This window comes from Echeneis naucrates, chromosome 15 (assembly GCF_900963305.1).
Source record: "Echeneis naucrates chromosome 15, fEcheNa1.1, whole genome shotgun sequence".
Lineage (NCBI taxonomy): Eukaryota > Metazoa > Chordata > Actinopteri > Carangiformes > Echeneidae > Echeneis > Echeneis naucrates.
In genome coordinates this window covers 19,568,176-19,590,386 of record NC_042525.1, presented here as the reverse complement: position 1 = coordinate 19,590,386, position 22,211 = coordinate 19,568,176, and the positions used below count along the sequence as shown (strand labels likewise).

The 22,211-nt window shown below is 40.4% G+C and overlaps 1 protein-coding gene across 4 annotated transcripts in view; it reads left to right on the top strand.

Moving 5' to 3' along the window:
• Positions 1–22,211, top strand: part of birc6 (baculoviral IAP repeat containing 6) — an 87,966-nt gene that overhangs the window by 51,510 nt on the left and 14,245 nt on the right. For all 4 annotated transcript variants that reach the window (XM_029521945.1, XM_029521942.1, XM_029521944.1 and 1 more), the window contains 10 exons: positions 9–138; positions 415–546; positions 1,201–1,362; positions 1,467–1,640; positions 3,509–3,708; positions 3,996–4,329; positions 5,685–5,902; positions 6,855–7,019; positions 9,330–9,501; positions 19,290–19,512. In XM_029521945.1, coding sequence (XP_029377805.1) covers positions 9–138; positions 415–546; positions 1,201–1,362; positions 1,467–1,640; positions 3,509–3,708; positions 3,996–4,329; positions 5,685–5,902; positions 6,855–7,019; positions 9,330–9,501; positions 19,290–19,512 — 1,910 coding nt within the window. The remainder of the gene's footprint in view (positions 1–8; positions 139–414; positions 547–1,200; positions 1,363–1,466; positions 1,641–3,508; positions 3,709–3,995; positions 4,330–5,684; positions 5,903–6,854; positions 7,020–9,329; positions 9,502–19,289; positions 19,513–22,211) is intronic.

Below are 22,211 nucleotides of genomic sequence, written 5' to 3'. Positions count from 1 at the left end.
CTTTCAAGTTATACAAGGGACGCATCAATGCCACCAGCCACATGATCCAGCATCCAATGTACGGAGCAGGCCACAAGTACCGCACTCTCCATCTGCCCATCTCTACCACGCTGGCTGAAGTTCTGGATCGAGTTTCTGGTATGGTTCAGTCACTGTCCTCATTGCAATTCCAACTTAAAAACAAAAAACAGAAGTTCGATTAGTTCATTGAGCAAGAATATGTTAAAATTTGATTCTTATAATGTCCTTTTGTTTGTGTGTGTTACCAGAGACATATGTGTTTGGATGGAATTCCAATGCATACTCCATGTGTTATTTTTAAATCTTGCTTTTAATATTGCATATATATTTATGGGAACATTTTTAGAAAATGACTTCAATGACTAAATTTAGTTTTTCTGTTCATCCACACAGACACACCCAGTATCACAGCCAAGCTGATCAACGAGCAGAAGGAAGATAAGGAGAAGAAAAATCATGAGGAGAGGGAGAAAATGAAAGCAGACAATGGATTCCAGGACAACTACAGTGTTGTTGTGGCCTCAGGTGCTTGTTTCTGTTCCATACAAACCTTGCCCATGCCCAAACATCAGGGTAAAATGAAACAGTATAGTATTATTTACTCACAAATAAGATGTAAAAACTACAGTCAGTCTTCTTTAGATGAAGGCATTAGGGCCTAAAATCAGAGGAATTGAATGTAAATATTTTAAAATAAAGCTCTCTGAAGCTGTCATATGTATTAATGTGCAAAATGTCCAACTTATCTTCTATGCTTCTAATTGTGAGACTTTCTCATGTGTCTTAGAACAGAACACCATTGTGTACTGGCTTATGTGTACATACAGTACAGGCCAAAAGTTTGGACACACTTTCCTATTCATTTGAATGAGAAGGTGTGTCCTTTTGGCCTGTACTGTATACATATGTATTTCCTTTTGCAGGTTTAAGTTTGCTTGAGTTTTATGTGTTAGAAAATGTTAACATACAGTATGTCAACACACAACTGTATTTGAAGAAATCTGAGACATGACTTTTGGTGGAGTTCAGGCCTTAGATTTATTAGCTATAGTTAAGCTTCTGGTCTCTTTTTGGTCTGTACAGAACTCAATACAGCTTTCAATACAAAAACAAATTGTAACCTATATATGTGAACGATAAGACAAGCTGGACTATTTCCGTGATCTCTCTCTGAATCAGGTTTGAAGTCCCAGTCCAAGCGAGCTCTGTCAACTCCTCCCAGACCTCCATCAAGGAGAGGTCGAGTGATGAGCGACAAGTTGACTGCTTCTTCTGGTGTGGACCCCTCAGTCAAAACCATCAGTGTGCCTGTCTTCCACCTTTACCACAAGCTGCTTCCAGGTACTGAATCACATAAGTGAACAGGAAATTATGGCGCGATAATTAAACCTAAAACAGCAGCCAGAGCTCTTGTCAGATGTGAATTCTCCCATTTGTCATTTCAGGTCAGCCCCTTCCACCTGAAATGACCCTTGCCCAGCTACTGACACTCCTATATGATCGAAAGCTGCCACAAGGGAACCAGTCCATCAATGTAACAGTCAAACTGGGCTCCAAGGTCATTTCTGACCCAGGCCTCTCCAAGACTGACTCCTTCAAGAGGCTTCGCACTGAAAAAGGTACAAATACACTTAGCCCTGTAGAACACAAGGTATTCCTTTGAACTCAAGAACGTCATTATGATTGTAAAATCATCCAGTAAAACATGGTTATCAAAACCTACCTCTTATTTCATGATCCATATCACAGCCAAAAACAAATAAATTGTGGCTTGTAAATAAAGTGGCTTGTACCATCATTCAGAAAGGACTCAAACATTGATGAGTACACACTTTAAAAATACAAAGATTGATATTGATGGAGAGTTACCACCTCAGATTCATAACTGGAGAAGGAACCCACAGAAAACAAAACACAGTCACAGAGACACAACCACACTGAAATTTAATCTGTGAGCCATTAGCTGCCATGCAGCCTGGGTCCCTGGTTTGGTGGTCCCATCAGTGTTGTAGCCTCTGCAGCTGAGTGAGAAAACAGTCTCCATGTATGTTTGGTTGTAACATGACTAGAGCTGAAACTATTAATCCATTAATTGACTCAAATCTATTAAGCAAATTATTCAATTGCAGAAACTCCGTAGTCGAAGCTTTGTTTCCTTAATTTTGCTGCAGCTAAATATTGGTTCCACTATTGTGTTTCACATGGATGTTTATTGTGAGACAAACAACATGGAGCAACGCTCAGGTGAGATGAGGACAAAGAGGCAGAAAATGTCTGCAGTGTGTGAACACTGTAAAATTGGAAAAAAAACTGTAAAATGAATCCACTGTAGTACAGAGCTCTTTTTCAGAAGAGCAGGACTTCAATGATGATGTAGCGGGAACATCTGATCAGCATTACTCCTATATAGATATTTTCATATATTATAAATCCTCTCACTTTTATACTTTTTGTGGTCATTGTTGCAGCTCATTCTGAAATAAAGGACATGTTTGTTATTTTCAGGCTATCTTTTTCAATATATATATATATATTTTTTTTGGCCTATTCAAATAATCATTTCATCGACTTCTTGGACCTGAAGAGAGAATATTTGCAGGAGAAGGTGAAGTCAAGGAGGAATGAAGGGATGGATATGACCTGCTTAGTAATCTAGTGTGATAGTCAGACAGGTCTCTTCTTCCATTTGAAAGAGCTACTCCTTATCATCCTTTGGTAAGAGATGATGAGAATGTTGACCTATCAATTGACCAGCGTTTCATTTAATCAGAAGCTGCTATGACATAACAACAAAGTTGTGTTGTCAAGTGTTTGAGCTCTGTCTTTGATGTTTTTATTATGAACAAGCACCTGTCACATACGAGTAAAGGAAGCTAAGTGTTAAGGAGAGAATAGTAGAGATGGAGATGATGTATGGCGACTGTGGGAAAGTTCTGCTTTTTCCTTCTCTTGCTTTCTGGTTGGAGAGAAACAGACATAAAGCTCAAGTAGAATATCCCATAGCTTAACATTAAAGGGGATACAGCAATTCTTTAAGAGCCTGTTTAAGTAAATATACACTACCAGTCAAAAGTTTGGACCCACTTTCCCATTCAAATAAATAGGAAAGTGGGTCCAAACATTTGACTGGTAGTGCATGTAAATACATCAAATAAAACTTAAGAAACATAAACATATAACATGTATAAACATATACAATTCTGTGTATACACAGTCTGAAAGGGCTAGGGTTAGGCCCTAACCCTAACCCTAGGCCATACCATAAATAGGGTGGAAATGTCATCATGCAGTAACTGATCCACCACCATCAGAGTTTTGTTTGTTTCTCTAATGGCTCTGTATGAAACCACTAGTTTATCCCAGGATGCAATAGACCTTGTACATGACAGACTTTCTTGCGCATTAACCCAAAAAGTGGATATTACAGTTCAGTGATGACTGACAGTGCATGAACACACAACAGGCCCTTTCTTTGCTCTCCTTCCAGTGGATCACTGCGACATTATTAATAGCTGCTCTGAGGATGAACCAATGATAGCCACTGAAGAATGTCTGGATGCTGCAACTGACGAGTCCTTGCTGGAGACCAACCCCATCCAGTCGCCACTTCAGGTCTTCGCTGGCATGGGTGGCCTGGCCCTGATCGCAGAGAGGCTGCCAATGCTCTACCCCGATGTTATTCAGCAGGTGAGACTAGCAGACATCGAATGTGTCTGGGCTTTCTGCATTTCACAGAAAGTTCCTTTTACTTTGATGACATTTAAGACTTTTATATTAATTACTGGGATTCATTAATATTTATGTTTGTATAGGCAATTTAACAGTTAAGGAATGGTTTGCAGAGTACCAGAGTCCTTGCTGTGTATGAACTTCTCCACCTGTGTGTAGGCATGACATGCTGCTAAAAGCACTATTCAGCTAATCCTGTCACTTTTGTTGAAGTGATGACCACTTTCCTTGATGCTCATTCACAGGTCAGCACTCCAGTGGTTCCCTCAGCCACACAAGAAAAGCCCAAGGACAGCGACCAGTTTGAGTGGGTAACCATTGAGCAGTCGGGTGAGCTAGTGTATGAGGCACCAGAGTCCATTGCTACCGAGCCACCGCCTATGAACAAGCAGCAATCCCAGTCATCCTCGTCATCCTCATCCTCAGTGCAAACCATGTCGCCCATCCCTGCCCACTCACTGGCAGCATTTGGACTGTTCTTGCGCCTGCCGGGCTATGCAGAAGTGCTGCTAAAAGAGAGAAAGCATGCCCAGTGTCTGCTGCGTCTGGTGCTGGGAGTGACAGATGATGGAGAAGGCAGTAAGTCTGAGAGCATTCACTTAGCTCAACACGGACATACAGTGAATATTAAAAATATTTGCATTTTTGGGCATTTCTGATTCTCAACCTGAATTGATTTTCCCTGTCTCAGACTGCCTTGTTAGTGGATGAAGTCACTGTCTTTTTGTTAGGAACACAGTTCACAGCACATCTGGCTGTAGCTGATAGGGTCATGTATCAGACAATTTGGTCATTATTCACCCCATGTTTCCTTAGCATTTTTTTTTTTTTTGCTGATAGATATACTGCTCATGAACACAGCTATTTCTTATTTTTTTAGTTAACCCTGTTGAGACCTTTAGAAGATAATTTCTTTGTGAACAGTCACTCAAGCTTTGTCTATGTTTGACACTTATTTTGTTCTATAAACTCATTAACAGATAAGATTTGTATCAGTCTGACCCTATGGCTATGTTCACACAGCAGGCCCAATTAACCCATATCAGATTTTTTTCCTTCCTATGTGACCAAATCTGATTAAACAGTTGGAACAGCACAAAACTGATCTGATTTGGAAACTCTCATATGTGGTTCTAAGTCAGATACACATTGGATGTTTTGAAATGGAACCTCAGTCCGAACTGGGGGGGGCAGGGGGCAGGCAAAGTTAGGTAAAGTAAGGAGAGAATGAGAGCAGGAGGAGGGAATATTCAAGACAACTGCAGGCAGGAACACGATGCTGCATAAAGTTTGTCGAAATGATGCTTGAAGAGGTTCATGGAGATTGCAGCAGGCGTTGCAGGAACATGGGGAAGTGATTATTCACCACCTGCAGGATGAGGAGAGGGAGAGAGAGGGAAAGAGCTGGGAGGGACAGGGTTTTTGGGGAAATATGGTTATTGTTATGTTGGCACATGCAAGGGGGAGGGAGAGAGAGTGGTACTCAGTGCTTTCACCAGCATTCTAAGCCTATAGCAGCATAGCTAAGTAAGTGAGCTTTGACTTATTAACTATAAGCTCTGTCATATAGAAAAGTTTTAAGCCTGGTCTTAAAAATTGCTAGAGTCCACCCCTGGACAGATACTGGATGTTGGATGTCTTTACTGCTCAAAAGAATGTGAAGAACTCCTGTTCAGATAAAGATAGAAACTTCAGAGCAGCTCAAGAACAACCCAAACACAGGTGTCAAAAATTTTTGTGTTCTCCTTTTTTAGTCTAGTTTGTGATACAATTATTAATACAAAACATCCAGTGTTAAATAAAATTTTATGCTAAATTCCTTCAAAAGAGCATAGAGACTTACATTTTTATTGTGAAAATGAACCAGTAACTCTGTAAGCCAAAGTGGAGAAAAGTGAGTCCTTATAGGATACTGTTCTTTCATCTCCTCTTAGGTCATATCCTACAGTCCCCGTCAGCTAACGTGTTGCCCACGCTGCCCTTCCATGTTCTGCGGGCGCTGTTCAGCAGCACTCCCCTTACCACTGATGATGGGGTGCTTCTCCGCCGCATGGCTCTGGAGATTGGTGCCATCCACCTAATTCTCGCCTGCCTGTCTGCTCTGAGCCACCACGCCCCACGCAACCCCAATGCTAGCACCAGTGTGTCTGAGGTATGGGCCCCATATTCTGATGTTGACCTTCAGCTGACCACGGCTGTCATAATAAGGAAAGACCTGGCCTCAGAATTTTGATTTGGTCATTAACTCCAACTTGATTTAAAAGAGAAAAAAAAAGAACAGTTGGCTGCTAATCTTGGACCGCAGTGTTCTTCTGAAAGTCCCTTCAGCTATAATAACTATTCTTCAATGAAGCACGTGTATAAATATTCTAATACACATTTTTTTGCACAGTAGAAATTTTAAATGTTCTGCATCTCATAATATGAGATCAAAATAAAGTTCATAATATGAGATGCTGAACATTGAAGAACATATGAAGGTTTACCTTCAACAATAGAGAAAGAACTGTCTAGACACCTGTTGGATCTTACAAGAAAACAATCAAGAGCTCTGCATAGACCAAGTAGATCAGTGTGAGAGATTCAGTCAACAGTCATTTAAATGTCAATATTGCCATATCAAGCCATGAGCAGGCAAAGCAGATTGCTTTGTTTAAAATGCAATGAAGCACTAATAGGAGCTGCAACAAAGAGGGTTGTTATTGCTATGTTACTTTTGATGTGGGGATCCAGTTTGATGCCCTCTCCCTCTCACCTGCCTCTTTGTGAATTTTTTGGAGTTGCCAGAGCTGAGTACAGATCACGGAGGCTTGAACATTAGCCAAGGACATGTCACTGTGGCTGTGAGTCTGAAGAGACCCTTGCTTCATGAGTTGAGATGCACAAACACTGTGCTCATTCTCATCCAACTAGTCATCATTAATTGTTGACTTAAATGACACGACTGCTTCTTCACACAACTTAAACCCATGCTCATCTCTGTTTTGTCACGGGGAACAGCTCAGGAAACTTGGTCGATGTTCATTTTTCATTCCAGCCGTTTGGTGATCAAGCCTTTCCTTCCAATTCTTCTCATCATCTCATATCTGTGTCCCCACTGACAGCCACAGATGTCCAGTTGTCATGGAGGGGGAACCAGTGAGGAGCAACAGTTGTACTGGGCTAAAGGTACGGGTTTTGGTACTGGATCCACTGCCTCAGGTTGGGATGTAGAGCAGGCGCTTACAAAACAGCGGCTAGAAGAGGAGCATGTCACCTGTCTACTCCAGGTAAGTTTTCAACCATGTTTTATCAGGGTTGGGTTAGTTCTGCAGCAACATAGAGTATGTAAATGCAGTCCCATAATGTGGATGTGGATCTGCTGATGTCAAGGGTCCCAGAGGTGTACAGGAGCTTAGCCAGTCCTATATCTGCAGGTTTCAAAAATATCCTGGTTTCAAAAAACCAGGAAGATGACAACCAAAGGAAAAACTTGAGGTTTCAGAACAGCATTTCACCAAATAGAGTGTGAGGGCATGCACTAACCCTAACCCTAACCTGGTTGTTGTTGGTTTCAAAGAGCCTTCAAAGAGTACCTAACTTGGGATACAGCTAGAGCTCAGATTGAGGGCATGAACACTCAACAGTGTGAGAATCCAACTGAATCCCTTGGCGTTATATTTTTAGGGCTCAAGCTCTAAACAGTGCGAGAGGTCTACTGCATCCCTTGGTATCATCATTATTATTATTATACATCTGCCGTGGGGATTTTAACATACCTCAAAATTCATGAAATTCAGACAGAATGTCAGTACTGCGTGAAATTTTGATATTTAATTGGTTGCAGAAATGCATGTCAAAAAATCAACAGCACCATGTTTGAAATTAAGAAAATTTAGCCCCTTGCTCAGGATTGTTGTACATTGTATCATGACCAGCTGCACAAATATGTCTCAAGCACCCATACGCTCACTACAACAAGAAGTTTGTTTTTATTTGAAATTTTGATTCCCACATCTAATACTTTAACAAACTCCTCCTAGAGTTTTAATCCAAATGTCTTCATATTTGCTCAGTGTCATTTGAAGACCTTGAAGATCAAAAACGACCAAATCTATTTTGTCCATTATTCCTTCTTGGCATGGTGTGGGGCCAATTTAATGTGTTGCCATAAGAGAGGAATCGCTTCTCACTCCAAAAGACATTGTCCAGTTGGCCCCAAAGTCACCACACATGATCAGATTCCGCCCTGACTACATCTATGTATCAAGGAGTTGATACAGAGAACTACCTACTGGACATAGGAAGTCAGTGAGCCTCATAAATAAAGAACTCCTCCTGCAGTTTTTATCTATATGAGTTCACATGCACTCAGTTTCATTTTAAGACTTTGAATATTAAAAGTTATCAATTTTTTTTTTCGTTCATTACCCCTGTTGGGCAACAACAAAGTCCTCATAATTCCATTGCACATCAGTCAATCTGTCCAAAATTCACCACTCATGAGCCGAGTCCCACCCTGAGCACACGTTAATACTGAGTCACATGTAGAGCATCATCAGCTGGGTACAGGAAGTGAGGCTTATACCATAAATATCGGCAGATTTATGTGATATTTATAGGCTTTATTCACCAAATCTCTATTACAACATGAAATAAGATATGTAGCTGCTCTTTTGAGCCACATTGTGGACACTCAAGACAGAAATCCCTTACAATGACAGCATACAGTTTCCAATATACACAAAAGTTTGCACACATGTAACTACTGTCGCCCTGACCAGGTTTCTGTGTCAATACTGAGTCAAACTCAGGCTGCCAGCTACTGCAAAGAGGAAAGTTGTCCTAATTACACAAACATAATCAGATATTTTTGTCTGTTGCACCTTTTGAGCATGGTGGTGACACCAATTTCGATGTGACGACATAAAAGAAGTAGTTCTCATTACTCCATTGTATATCTTTCAGTCTGCCCCAAACTCACCACCCATTATCAGGCTCATGCCCTGAAAATACTTCTGTCTTAATACCGAGCCAAACTCAGTCCACCAGCTACTGCCAACAGGAAATCATCCTTCTAACCCAAAATTGTCAGAGTTTTGTGATATTTACAGACTGTGTTCTACATATTCTACACTGCATGACAGAACATGAGATGACATTGGTGAGATTGGTGGATGTTCGCTATCCCTACATTGTGGACATTAATAACAGGACATCCTTGTTTCCATATGCCCCAAATTTTACACACATGTTCAGACTTCCAGCCTAAACAGGTTAATGTGTCAATGCTAAGTCACCCTCAGAGTGCCAACCACTGGACACAGGAAGTCAGCCTCATTAAGCAAACGTCTTTCGATTTCCATGATATTTACAGGTCATAAAATCACTATATGGTGCTCTGTGGCACCATATTGTTGACACTCACAAAATGTTTGGGGCACACCACTCAAAACGGGCAAGTCCAGGGTACCCTGAGTTGCACACTGCTGCTTGCAGCTTTAATTTAACTTTGGCCCTCTCCCAGATCGGGTCACCCGAAGCTTGGGTTTGTTTCTGTCAAAGTAATTGTATGTATATTTTGTCTTTTTATTCACTAGGTTTTGGCAAGCTACATCAACCCAGCAGGGTCCTGTAGCTGTCATGGTACAGATGGTTCCTCTTCAGACAGCAGAGCCCAAAACAGATCAGCCTTGCCACCTGTGCTGCAGGAATTGCTGAGCCAGTCCTGCCTCATCCCAGCTATGTCTTCATATCTGCGCAACGACTCAGGTAGGCTCACTGCTATTTGGGTTCATTTACAGGACTGGTCGTAATTTGTTTAATTGTTTCAAACTTGCAGGACATTATCACCTTCACTGTCAACAGAACATCTTATCTCCATTCATATTAATGATTTGTTTGGAAACACTAGTGAAAATCAAGTTATCTTATTTGTAAGTGAGTTAAGAGCTCATAGTTGTGGTGGTGATCAGTGACTTCGACTTAGCTCAGACTCTCTGCTCCTTCTAATGATACTTGCCTGAGTGACAGTTTCTCTTTCTGTGCAAGTTGTTCTTTCAGGCATTAAAATGAACCCCCTATCAATATTTGCAGTTTCTAAGGTGTGTGAAAATATAATGCAATTTGAGCACGGATGCAGAAGTCCTGGTAATCTTGGAATTTGGTTGTATAATTGTTTTGCTGTCACAGCAGTGGACTCCACCATATTGAAATGAAAAGCAGAGATTTCATAATTTATTCCTTTAACATGGACAAGAAATGTTTCATAAATATTAACCTTGTACATTATGGTTACACTGGAGACCTGCTCCAGCTGTACCGCCCCAGTAGTGAAATCCTGATGAAGTCATCCTACAGATGTCTACAGTTTGATCAGACTCCTTTTTTGTGATGATTTTGTGTAGAACATATTTCATTCAGTAGGAGAGACAAGGATTTTTACCTCAGTGTTTGTGCTCTGCTGGTAAAATGTGTGTGCGCGTGCACTAATATGCCACTATTCTAATTAAGTAACATGTCAGTAAAAAACTGAGTTGTAATTGTTCCATATTATCTGGTAAATCGCTTTGACACACACTTAGACGAGTGACAAAGGAAGAGAGATGTGTGCTGGGAGTGGGGCATATTAATTGGGGTATTATTATCACATGCTTTTAATTGTTGAGCATTTATAGATGATTATGTCAGCATGTGCCACATATACTGTTTGAAAAAAATAGAAAAACTTTCAAAAGGGCACTTGCTTGGTCTAGAGGGCAAAGGGCATGTGATTTAGCACCACCTAGTGTCTACTTGTGCACGCCACTGTGAACACTTGACAATTTTTCTATACATTACAACTTTTACATGTGACAAGATGATCACTGATTTTATCTGATGGACTATATTTTTTAACATTCACTCCAAATCTCTTTATATGAGTGAAAATGACACAATATCAATATCAAACTATGCAGAGCTGGCATTTGTTATCTTACAAATGCACCATATACAGACGTCCCTCTTTATTTGCTTTTCTGAAGTGAATTTGTGTTACCTTTATTCAGTACCCCATCCCTGCCTGTCAGTACTTGATACCCATCACAGAGGCTGTTTCCTGTGTTGGGGTGTACTGTTGGATATTATTTCCACTTTAAAGATACATAACCCTCCATTTTTCTGTTGTAACTTTGGTTGATGCAGCCTCACATGATTCAGAGAACCGCTTTACAAATTAACTCACATAATTGTTCAACATTGGCTTCATGTTTAAGCTCTATGGGTTTCACTGTAACTTCAGACCGCCAAAGTTAGTGAGTTCAATAGGTCATTTAGCAACTAAATAGTCAGCTATATTTCTTTAGAGTTAAACAAGTGTAGAGTTTGGAGTTGCTGTTTGACTTTCATTCAAAACAAACATACTTTATGCATGCTCGAAATAGCCTTAACAATTTGAAATAGATCAATAATAATAATGAAATGTCTCATATATTACTTATGCTGTGATTTAGTAGACTAAGAAAACCCAGCATCATTAATGCTATTCTGAGTATCCATTAAGCAAGTTGGTTCATTAAAGACCAACCCATTCCTTTTTATCCTACTCCCTCAGATCTTGGCAACTCCTGAGATACAGTACTCAGGAGTACTACACTCACACAGGTTCAGTTACCCTCCTGAGCTCACAGGCTTTCAAGATGCTTTGTACTGTTTGTGTTGAAGAGGGAAGTAAGCTATCAAGTTAGCCTCTGTACCCGTCCAAAACTTTGCTTTTGCTGCAGACTTTTCCATGTTCGACGCATAGCAGTTAGCTGGCATCTTTTGTCTGACCTCCTACGTTTGCGTTAACATTTTAAATGCGATTCGACTCCCAGGTCATAGCTTAGCGCAAAACTTTAGCACATGCGCAGCTCCAGTCCGACTGTCCGTATACATGCAGCAGTAGATCGACTTTCGATCACATTATCTGGGTGTGTTAGTCCAACAATTATCAATCAATCAATATCAGTCGAGATATTTAAAAGTTTTGGTCAGACTAAAGCAATAATTCATTTTTTTTAGGTGTCATGTAAACATGCTTAGTGGGTGTTTCCTGTAGACTTCAGACTATGACATTTTCATTTGCAATTTTTGTTTCCCAGCCTGGTTAACAAAACAGTTTAACAAGTTAACAACTTTTTTTTACTTTTAGTTTCAAGAGGGTTCATGGATATTTTAAATGCAAACTGATAAGCAGGGTTCCCCCATTAGAGGATATGGTAGGATTGTACCTCATACAGCTCCCAGTGATTCCAATGTGGGAGCTGTATGAGGTACAATCCAAGCAGCTGAGGTAGATGGCTGCTCCCCTAAGCTTGGTTCTGCCCGAGGCCAAGGTTTCTTCCTCTTAAAGGAAGTTTTTCCTGGCCCCTGTTGCCAAGTGCTTACCCTGGAGGAATATGTTGATTATCTTTAACAACTCCTTAACGAGTTTGGGACAGACTCGCTCTATGTGTGAAGTGCCTCGATGTAATTTTTTTGGCACAATGTAAGTGGATTTCATTTGGTGTCCATCAGGTTCTCCTGCCTGGTTTCCCACCATATGTTTTACAGACTGCTTTGACACATGTTGCCCTAAGCCCTTTAGAATAGTGGCAAGTAAAGTTTACCCCAATGGATAACCAAGTATAAAATATATACATCAGCACTGTCTCAAAGGCTGTGTTGAATAGCTCATCTTTCCAGTGGGTCCAAGAATATTACTTCACAGTGAAATATCTGTGTCCTACAAGGCCACAGGGAGGTCAGTTGTGGCTGAAGGTCTGGATAATACCTCTCTGGGTCTGCTCAGCTTCATTCCAGGGTAGTCCTGCTCCTAACATGTCTTCCAGCCCTTTGTTATCTCCCTGGCTCATGACTTTGACTTGGCAACATGGCTGCTTTGTCTCTATCTGGAGCCCACTTGTCCAGTTCCGCCCTCCTCTCTCAAGGGAAGATGTTCATGTCAGATGGCATGGTCAAATTATTCCTTGCTGCTCACCTCACTCTGTCGTGTCTCATCAAACAGCAGTTTCTATCGTCACAGTGTGGTATAGATGTAAACCAAAACAATTACAAAGAGGTTCAGGAATGTGCCAATGATGCCTAACATGGCCAAGGTGGACTCTTCCTGCTCCTCCTTGGCCTCCAGCGCCTGCACATCTTCATGGGTGACGACTGTGGTGCCCATGTTCCTGATGCTTAGCTAACCTGGCAATGTGTCTGTAATAGAGAGAAGATAATGGAGACTGTGTCGGTGGTTATTGCACAAACAAGCAACAACAACAAATTAGCATGTTGCTTAGTGGTGCTTCTTGTCTTCCTCCCTCCTGCTTATTAATTCTACAAAAAAAAAACAATCTTGGTTCACATAGTCCCAACAGTATGAAAGCCTACACCCTCAGCCCCATCCTCCTGAGAAATTAAATTGTGAATGGAGCAAAGCATCCTAACTTTGAAACCCGTTGAAAGTGTTGTCTGCAATCAGAGTTGCATAGCAGCTGCTCTCAGAAGCATCCAGAATTAGCATATATGCCATTAATGATTAACTATTCCCATCCAGATCCTTGTAATTGATTCTTTCCTGGAGCCTCAGAGATTCGGGGTAACGAGCTGGCAAAAAATTGTTGTTCACAGCTGAACGTGTGAGCTGAAATATGAACACGCTTGCTCTTGGCTCAGGGTCAAATGTAAAGTTGTGTCCACTGAATTAAAAATCAAGTAGTACAAAGAAAAAGTATCTTACCCTGAGGTGTCTAAGGTGTAAGTCAACATCATCCAGTGTGCTTTTTGTGTCCTTGCTGGAAAACCACAGCATTCTACATATGTAGCCCTGGAAGAGAAGGGAGGCAGGTGATGGCTGCCTGTGGAACACAGTGTCTGCTAGTGACCGATGAAGTGAGGGAGAGAGAAATAGGTGGTGGTGTTCAGCGACATCCTCCCATCTGAAGAATTCAACAGCCCACCATCCCCTAATTTCCGTTCAAATTAACTTTGCCTCCACTCTTTTCAATCAGTTTTTTCCTCAGCAGGATTATATTGCTGCTGCTCAAGAGCTAGCAGCCTCAGTTTAGGGAGCAAAGAGAAAACCTCTTCCCGTTTGCCCCCTCCCACCTTTTCACCTCTCCACCTTTCCTCCCATCCTCTCTGTCTGCTTTTATCTTCTCACAGTTCCCTCTGACTTCCTTTGCCTAAATTCCTCCAATTCCCTCCGCAGTTTCACAAATGCACACACCCCTCCGTTGTGTAGTTACCCCATACCACCCCTACCCCGCTTCAGAAGCCTCTGTGCAATTAGTGCAATTCGGAGAGGCTTCTCTCTAATCCTGAAGCCCCTGTGGTGGCGCGGTGCATGAGTCTGTCACTAGGATTGGCTGTGGGGTATCGATGACACCCAGCCACTGCTGAACAAGATACCCACATACAGGTCCTGAAATCTGACAGCTGATATTTCCAGAGGAGGTGGAGGAAACGCAGTAAAATCCCATCGAGCAGACGTCTCAAGAAGCAGAGGCAACCAGAATGCCAGGCAGTCAGCGTGGTAATATGGATCTGCATCTACCACCAGTGACAGCTGTGTTACGGTAGGGCTTCAGTGCTAGTGCATTGCATAACCAAGCAGAATGATGGCAAGAGAGAGGATGGATCTTGATGGCCGTGGCAATGAAGGAGAAGGACTGTGAGAATAATAGAGAGAGAGAGTTGGGAAGGGAGAAGGAAAGGAAATCGCTCACGCTTGCTCTTGTCCCCTCCTCTCCTGCTGCTGTGTGGGCTAGTGGAGTGCACACACACACCAGAACATCCAATAAATAAACAACAGGAATAAAGGCCAAATAGAAGATGCTAAATCAGAGGTGAATTCAGCACTGCTGTTCCAAGCTTTGCTCTGAGTGCAATCGCTGTTATTATGGCAGACCTGTGGATATGCAGAGAAGGAGGGGGTGGCAAACAATAGGAGGCAGCAGGGGACATAAAGGATGGTTGAGGCTGGGTGGAGAAGGTGGAAGGCAAGGGAAATATGTTGTCAGTGCATATAGTTTAATATTCACTTCCAAAGCTTCTAATAAAAGACAGGGAGTCTGCTGAGCTACTTGTGCCCCCCTGATTACACCTTTCCTGTTTACTTCCTCTAGTTTGTCCCTGCTCCACAGCACCAAGCAGAACTATTGAGGTTAATAAATGTGGAAAAGTGCCTTCTCTTTCACTTTTGTTGGTCATTTTAGCAGTGCTGCAGCTCAAAATGTGTGCCAGCAGTCAGCTAATTTCTTGCAATGATATATATGTCTTGCATTAACATTGGTTAATGCGAGATGCAAAAAAAAAAACTGAGCTTCACCTGTCTCTGCCTCTAAAAGAGTTCAAGCAATACTTCTCAACCAAAAAAAGACCCTCAAACTTTGAAAGAATGGATTTGTGACCCACTTGTGAACAAACCAGGTAAATCAATCTGGCCCGTACTAGAAGATAATCAACTGCTGGAGATTGCAAATGAGGGTGGCCTTACAGTATGTGTCAGACAACAAATATGACAATATTCTGGATTAAATTCAAGGCAGAAAATCTTGAGATTGTACTTCGCTTCTATTTCCAACATTTTTGTAAAGTGGGAATTTCTACAGAGAAAGTAGACTGGATGTAAGTAACAAACTTTGAGTGTCATTGTCCTCCAGTACCCTCAAATGGGTCCGGCTTCTTGAAGAAAAACAAGCTCAGGGCTCCCACTAATTCAGCGTAAAAACAAAAAAATGCATCCAATAAATAGCAGTTCTAAAATATAAAAAAAAATTGTATATTTTGCTTTGACTTCTGTCTACCATCCACTTTATTGGAGCTTTGGTCACCTTTCACACATTCCTAACCCATTGCAGGAACATTGGATGGCGATGAGTCATCACCTGCAGGACAGAGGACAGAGAGAGAGCGTAGATGCTCAGTCCTTCCCCCAGCACCTCCCAAAAAAGACCCAAAAATGTGTCAAGGCAACACAGACCCATTGAGGGGGCTGTGATTGGTTTGCTTGGTAGCAACGCATCTCTCTCGGTCATCATTGTTCACTGTGACTGGAAAAGTTGGAAGTTAAAGAAATAAACAAGTAAATACAACAATAACTATTCAGGAAAGGAGTGCAGCCTCCTACCGCTCTGGTGGTGAATTGCATCGCGACAAAAGGGAATGACGGAGAAGTTAGAAGGGTTCACAACAGCGTCATGGCAGCAGCATAGGTACGGTATGTTGGGGCCATGCGGTAATGCATTTATTGTTTGGGAGTTGGCATTTTCATTGCAGCGGAACATTGAAAAAACTTGCAAAGGCAATGTGGGACAGTGGGCATTGATTTGACATTTAGGATGGATGGGTAAATATATGGTCATGGAGAGATTTTTAATGCAGGGATGTGTGAATTTTTATTTTGTTCCCTTGCTCCCACACTCTCATTCAATTGAATTCTTATGTTCCATTGTTACTGTGATGACACAACTGGCATTTTGATTGGAATACGCTTTTATTTTCTCTGGTGTTATCTTACGTTCATCATTTAAATACATTTTAAGTAAATGTATTTGAGTAAATGAGTAAATGAGCCTGGTGCTCCATTCTGTTGGGGCAATACCACTGTTTTATTTCGTCGCCGTCGTACAAAAAACATGAACAAAGGAATCAGAATCATAATATATTTTAATGATGACAATATACAGTACAGGCCAAAAGTTTGGACGCACTTTCCCATTCATTTGAATGAGAACGTGTGTCCAAACTTTTGGCCTGTACTGTATAATACGGTTTATCTATCTTATCTATTTATTTAATAATTAATTTATCTAGTTATCTCATCTACCTATCTATCTTTTATTTATGTAATATATGTATTTAATTGCTTGTTTAATTACTTACCAATATCAGTCTTGTAAAGGCATGGGGAATGTTTCCCCTCTGACAGCCAAGCTGGGTCAAAGCCTGACATGCGGTGGTGAGCAGACTTTCACTGCAGGTTGGGGGCAGGGCATGCAGAACTGTTGCTGATTGGACCCGGAGCAGGAGAGCTGCTCTGGCTGCTACTACCAGAGGAGGGGTGCCCCCCTAATATAATCGTAGGGGAAACACTGTAAAGCACATGTTTTATATGTAAAACACAATAAAAAAAAAATAAAATAAAAAACGCAAATATCAATGGACAAATACCATTCAAAATATCTAGTAGTGCAGTCAGTTTTCAAGTAATGCATATGTCAGTTAGTTTTTTTGAAGTCTCGTTTTTGTCGCTTTTTACTGTCTCTGTACTGTTATTCTGTACGGTTCTTCTTGCCATGTCTTTAAGAGATAGAAAAGATTAGACGTGTTCGAGTCGCTAGTAACGACTTGTTGGCGGCATATTTTGCAATGTGCTTTTGTCTGGTCAGTGTCTGACTTTTTAAATCCAAACCAAAACCAACCCATTTAGTTCCAGTTCCCCCTTTTTGGCGCCAGTTCCTCTTTGGATTCTGTTGGTTCTGTTTCCACTGTGCTCTCTGCCTCTGCCAGGTGATGTAAAATGCTAAATGCAAAGCAGCAGCATCATTGCAGTTACATTAGCCACACTGACCCAGTAGCACACAGAAAATTACGATATAAACAATAGAGGACTATATTGTTTTTTTATATCGCACTACGATATATATCACATCATAGTAACAAATATCTGCAGAGAAGCACATATATGATTTCATTTAAAAATGAATGTAATCACCACAAAGAGACGTTTTAACTCTCAGGGAAACATTCAGTTTTGGTTCATACGCAGCATTTGACCAGTTTAAACTGAAATTCCTGATTTTGTTCAGACCTTTGTGGTCTACAGTTTGACCCTTGAACCTTGTACTGATATCACTCAGCTGTGATTTGTCGTATAGAGGAAAGGACAGGTATCCTGGGCTGATATACTTACCTTGTCTTCCCCTGAATGTGCACAAATGCTATATCTGCTATATAACATGATTATTTCCAGCTCACCTTGTGAATTAATAATTTGTACTTTTGCCTACTGACTAATTTACATCAATTAATTAAATTAGGGTTATTTAATATACATTTCTCAGGATAATGCTGCTGTGGTCAGGCTGTTGATAATTATCTCTCAATTTCAACAGACTCATGTATTTGACAAAATCTGTTTCAGTTGTATGGAATAAGATTGTCTTACCTAAAGAAAAAATAGTAAGGGGTCTTGCATGCTGTGAAAAATTGCTTGCTTACCTCTGGTAGGATATGTAATCTTTAATAAGATATAGAATTCTAAAACCCATTACCTATCAATGTTAAAGAAGAGCTCTAGTTTTTGAAGCATTCAAATTGCTCAAACCACTTTTTACAAAACTTTTCTTTCAAGAACATTGTGGGAGTGAAAAATTGTGCCTTTTTCCTTTTCACAATTTAGTAAACAACTGCTATAGTACTGTTGCTTTTCCGAATATGTGTACACAACCAATTAAGCTTCAGAAATGTAATGCATATATTAATCACTCGGGTTTGACAGGTGTCCTCTCACACTTCTCAGGGGTAATGTTTTCCTGCAAGTCTTCTTTCTATTTGTCTTAATCTCTTGCTCAAGATTTGACCAATTTCACTATCCTTTCTAACAGTTTGTTGCTTCGCCTCATGTTTTAAAGCTGCCTCATATTATAAGTTTAATCCTCTGGGGTCCAGCATATCAATGAAATAAAGCAGTCAGGTCTCCCAATAACATGCTTCACTAATTATTATTACCTTAAAACTCGCAGTTAATATCACTGTCTCTCTTTTTCCACACACACAAAACTTTCCCTTCTTCCTCAGGAACAAGATACTGTACATTGCAATATAATTTTTGGATTTTTGATGTGGTGCATTTTTCCTGCAGTAGGAATGGAGGCGTCATGTTTCTCTCTGCTTGTGAGCACTTTCCTTAGAATAGCCCTTTTTTACCGACCACCAAACATGACAAAAACATTCAGGAAAAAGCATGGCATGATTTTTTTTTTTTTTTTTTCATAAGTCATGTTTCACTTGCCTTTCAACACAACTTAAAAACTTTTATATAGTTTGAAGTTCACGCTTCTAACACACATTCACCTGGAGACTCAGTGAAGTTGCATTTTGCTGCTGCATCATCTTAAATCAGACTTGTGATATGGACGTACTGGCATGTCTGTCAACTCCAAAGAGTTAACTGCCATACAATCAGATATTTTTCTTCCCTCATTCTCATCAGAGATGCACAGCACACACGCATCACACCAGGCTGAATATAAATGGGCTATCTTTTTTTTTAATGTGATCTTCGAAATATGTCACCTCATCCAGATGTTTGGTCATTTGTAATTTTTTCTGAATGTTTCCTGAATTATCTGGTCAGGACAGAGATAGTTTCATTGTAATTTGAACCCTGGATCAGAGTTAGTCTCAAACACAGTCCAAAGGTCTTTTTCACAACCAACCACAAAGAACCGGCAATGTGTGGTTTGGTGTCACATATGTAAAACTGGGTTTATCAAATCTGTGTTTCTATTGTCCATCTTATCCTTGCACACTCTCATGTCTCTCCATAGTTCTGGATATGGCGCGCCATGTCCCTTTATATCGAGCACTACTGGAGTTGCTGAGAGCCATTTCCACCTGCACAGCTCTGGTCCCTCTGCTGCTGCCTCTCTCTGGCGATCTGGGGCAGAGCGAGGAGGAGGAGGATGAAGAACAATCTGAAGGACAGACCTCTGTTGGGATGCTGCTGGCCAAGATGAAAACTTGTGTGGACACTTACACCAATCGCCTCAGGTGAGATAGAGAAAATTCATCTCACAGTGGAGCAGTGTTGAATAATATGTCATCATAATAATAATAATAATGTTTTGGTGTGGTTGTTTTTTTCCCCCAGCTTTTGATATTTTAAATGTAGAGTATAACTGTTACACAGGACACCACGGTGAATAATTTTACGTTCCTTGAACTGTTTTTTTGAGTTAAAGTTGACCAGTACTGTCTAATTGAAAACTTAAATCCAGCCATGATATCACCTGGTTTAAAAATTTACCTTGGATCACGAATTGCCCAGTAAGGAACTATTTACTATACTACTTACAGCTATAGCACACATTGCTTTAAATTGCACCCTGGATTTACTAAGAGACATTGAGGAGGTAATGTGATATAGGTCAGCTCCTCCTGGAGGAATTCAAAGGAGTGCTGTGTCCTCTGGAAAAACTGCTGTGCATTAAAGGAGTTATATGTAAGTTTTGGTATTGCTACATTGTTAACATTAGCATTAATAGTTATTTCAGCCAGAGCAGCCAAGCTTTATTGAGCAGGTGCTTTTTCAGGACAGATTGGATGCCATAATGTCCAAACTGTCTGATGTTTGGTTCCCCATGTGAAGACACCTGCTGTTAAGTAAAGGAATTAAGTTTACATATGCTCATAGTAGCTATGTAACAAAAGCAAACCTTAAAAGGACTCCTTTAAACACTATCACAATCTTCTACATACACTAGCACTCATGTTTTAATACAAAGCGACAATATATTGTTATGAGTGAACTTATTCTCTTAAAGGTGCTTGACCACATGCTGTACTTGGGTAACATATACACTACCAGTCAAAGGTTTGGACACACTTTCTCATTCAAATGAGTAGGAAAGTGTGTCCAAACTTTTGACTGGCAGCATATGTACACACTCAAAGTGCCTTTTTATGAATGTTGCATCTGCTTGTATTTTGTAGAGCATGCTTGTCATGATTGTTCCAGCAGACATATATGCAAAGCAAAATTCCTGATTATATGTACATTAATGAGACTGTGATGTATTTATAGGATAATCAGCTGCTTATATTTGTTACTATTGTATTCTGACTCATTCACAAGTCATGTCTCACACATGTCTCTGTGCTCTGAAATGCCCCATCCAGTACCCAACACAGATCTTGTTCAACAAAGAGATTAGTGTTGCAGGAAGTGTTAACATCACACACTGATTCAGATCAAAGAACCAACACAACTAAGTAAAATACCCCATTACAAATAAATTGCATTAAAAATCCTCCTGACGCTAAAGCACACAAGTTATACCCTCAATATGCTGTCAAGCTGTTACAGTAAAGTACTTGTTTGGTCTGTGAGTGTGTACATTGTTAGCCCTGTGCTTCTGAAAATGTGGGGCATGCCCTACTGATGGGCAATAGACATGACAGGTGGGGTGCAGCAAACCTTTTATATTGACAGCAAAGATCTTAAATTCAAAACACCCACCCACAAATGAAGTAATCATTTATAGCCTACAGTACATGTAGACAAAATTAAAAGAAAATTAGATGGGAGACTACGTGAAAAATTTTACCAAAATATGAAAATAATGATTGTCACAATAATGAATGTCATAAAATTGATAAATTTTTGACACCACCACAAGAATTGACGATAGATAGAACATGATGTTACCATAAGCTTGGCGTATTTAATTAGCATGTTGGAGTGATGGGAGCCGGTGGGTCTTGAAAATTCCCACTTGTCAAAAGAAAGGGTTAGAGTTTGTAAAAGGAAAAGAGTGAACCAGTGAACACTCAGTAAAAGTTTGCAGGATCTGATAAGTGATAAGGTCTAGGGTCTCCCTCTGAAGTGTTTTGTCCAGTGGACCTTGTGCACTGTTTAATAGTAAATCCAGTAACGGATTTCCATGTAAACATGAACTTAAAATTGTCCAAAGTCTGGTCGTCCATTCCAGTCGCATATCGGAATTTCTCTCTAGGAATTAATAAGGTATTTTTGTTTCATATATTCACAAATTCTAAAAGTTGTAGCATAGGTAGGTTAGTAAGGAAGTAGCACTCATAGGTGCTAGGTTGAGATCAGTAATCTGATCAATTGAGGGAATGTGATGGCAGGGCATGGAAGCACTTGTATGCACTTGAAGATGTCAATTGTTAAGATTTATGGCAGATATGGAACTTGTTTCTGGATCAAGAAGATCCAGAAACAACTCATTATAGATAATTATGAAATTACAAGACCTAGTCTTAACAAACCTGGGCATTCAGTAGGACTGTGTGGGTTCACTTCTGTGGACAGACCCTGTCTGAGAATCCAATTTTTTTCCACTATGACTGTCCATTCATGGGCACTTCAAACAGGAAGCAGCAGCTGATCTAATGTATTTTGAGGGCTTCCAATAAATATGGCCTGGTGAAGCATTTACCAATAAGACTTAGTCCTAACCGCAGCTGTACAAAGGCAAAAAATGCACAAGAATGTAGTTTAAGAAAATAGGCTTCAACAGACTGTATATTTGTTTACTTGTAGCTGATATTATAGCAGGTCATAGGTCATTTTTTGGGTTCAATCACCTAAAGTGTACAGTTTATCAAAAATATGATCAAAATCCCAAAATTGCTAAGTGCAGTACCTAAATCATAGGGATAGAGATGATCAATTGAAAATCTGCATGCTCTACATGAGATTAAAATCCCAGACCAGTGAAGGTGAT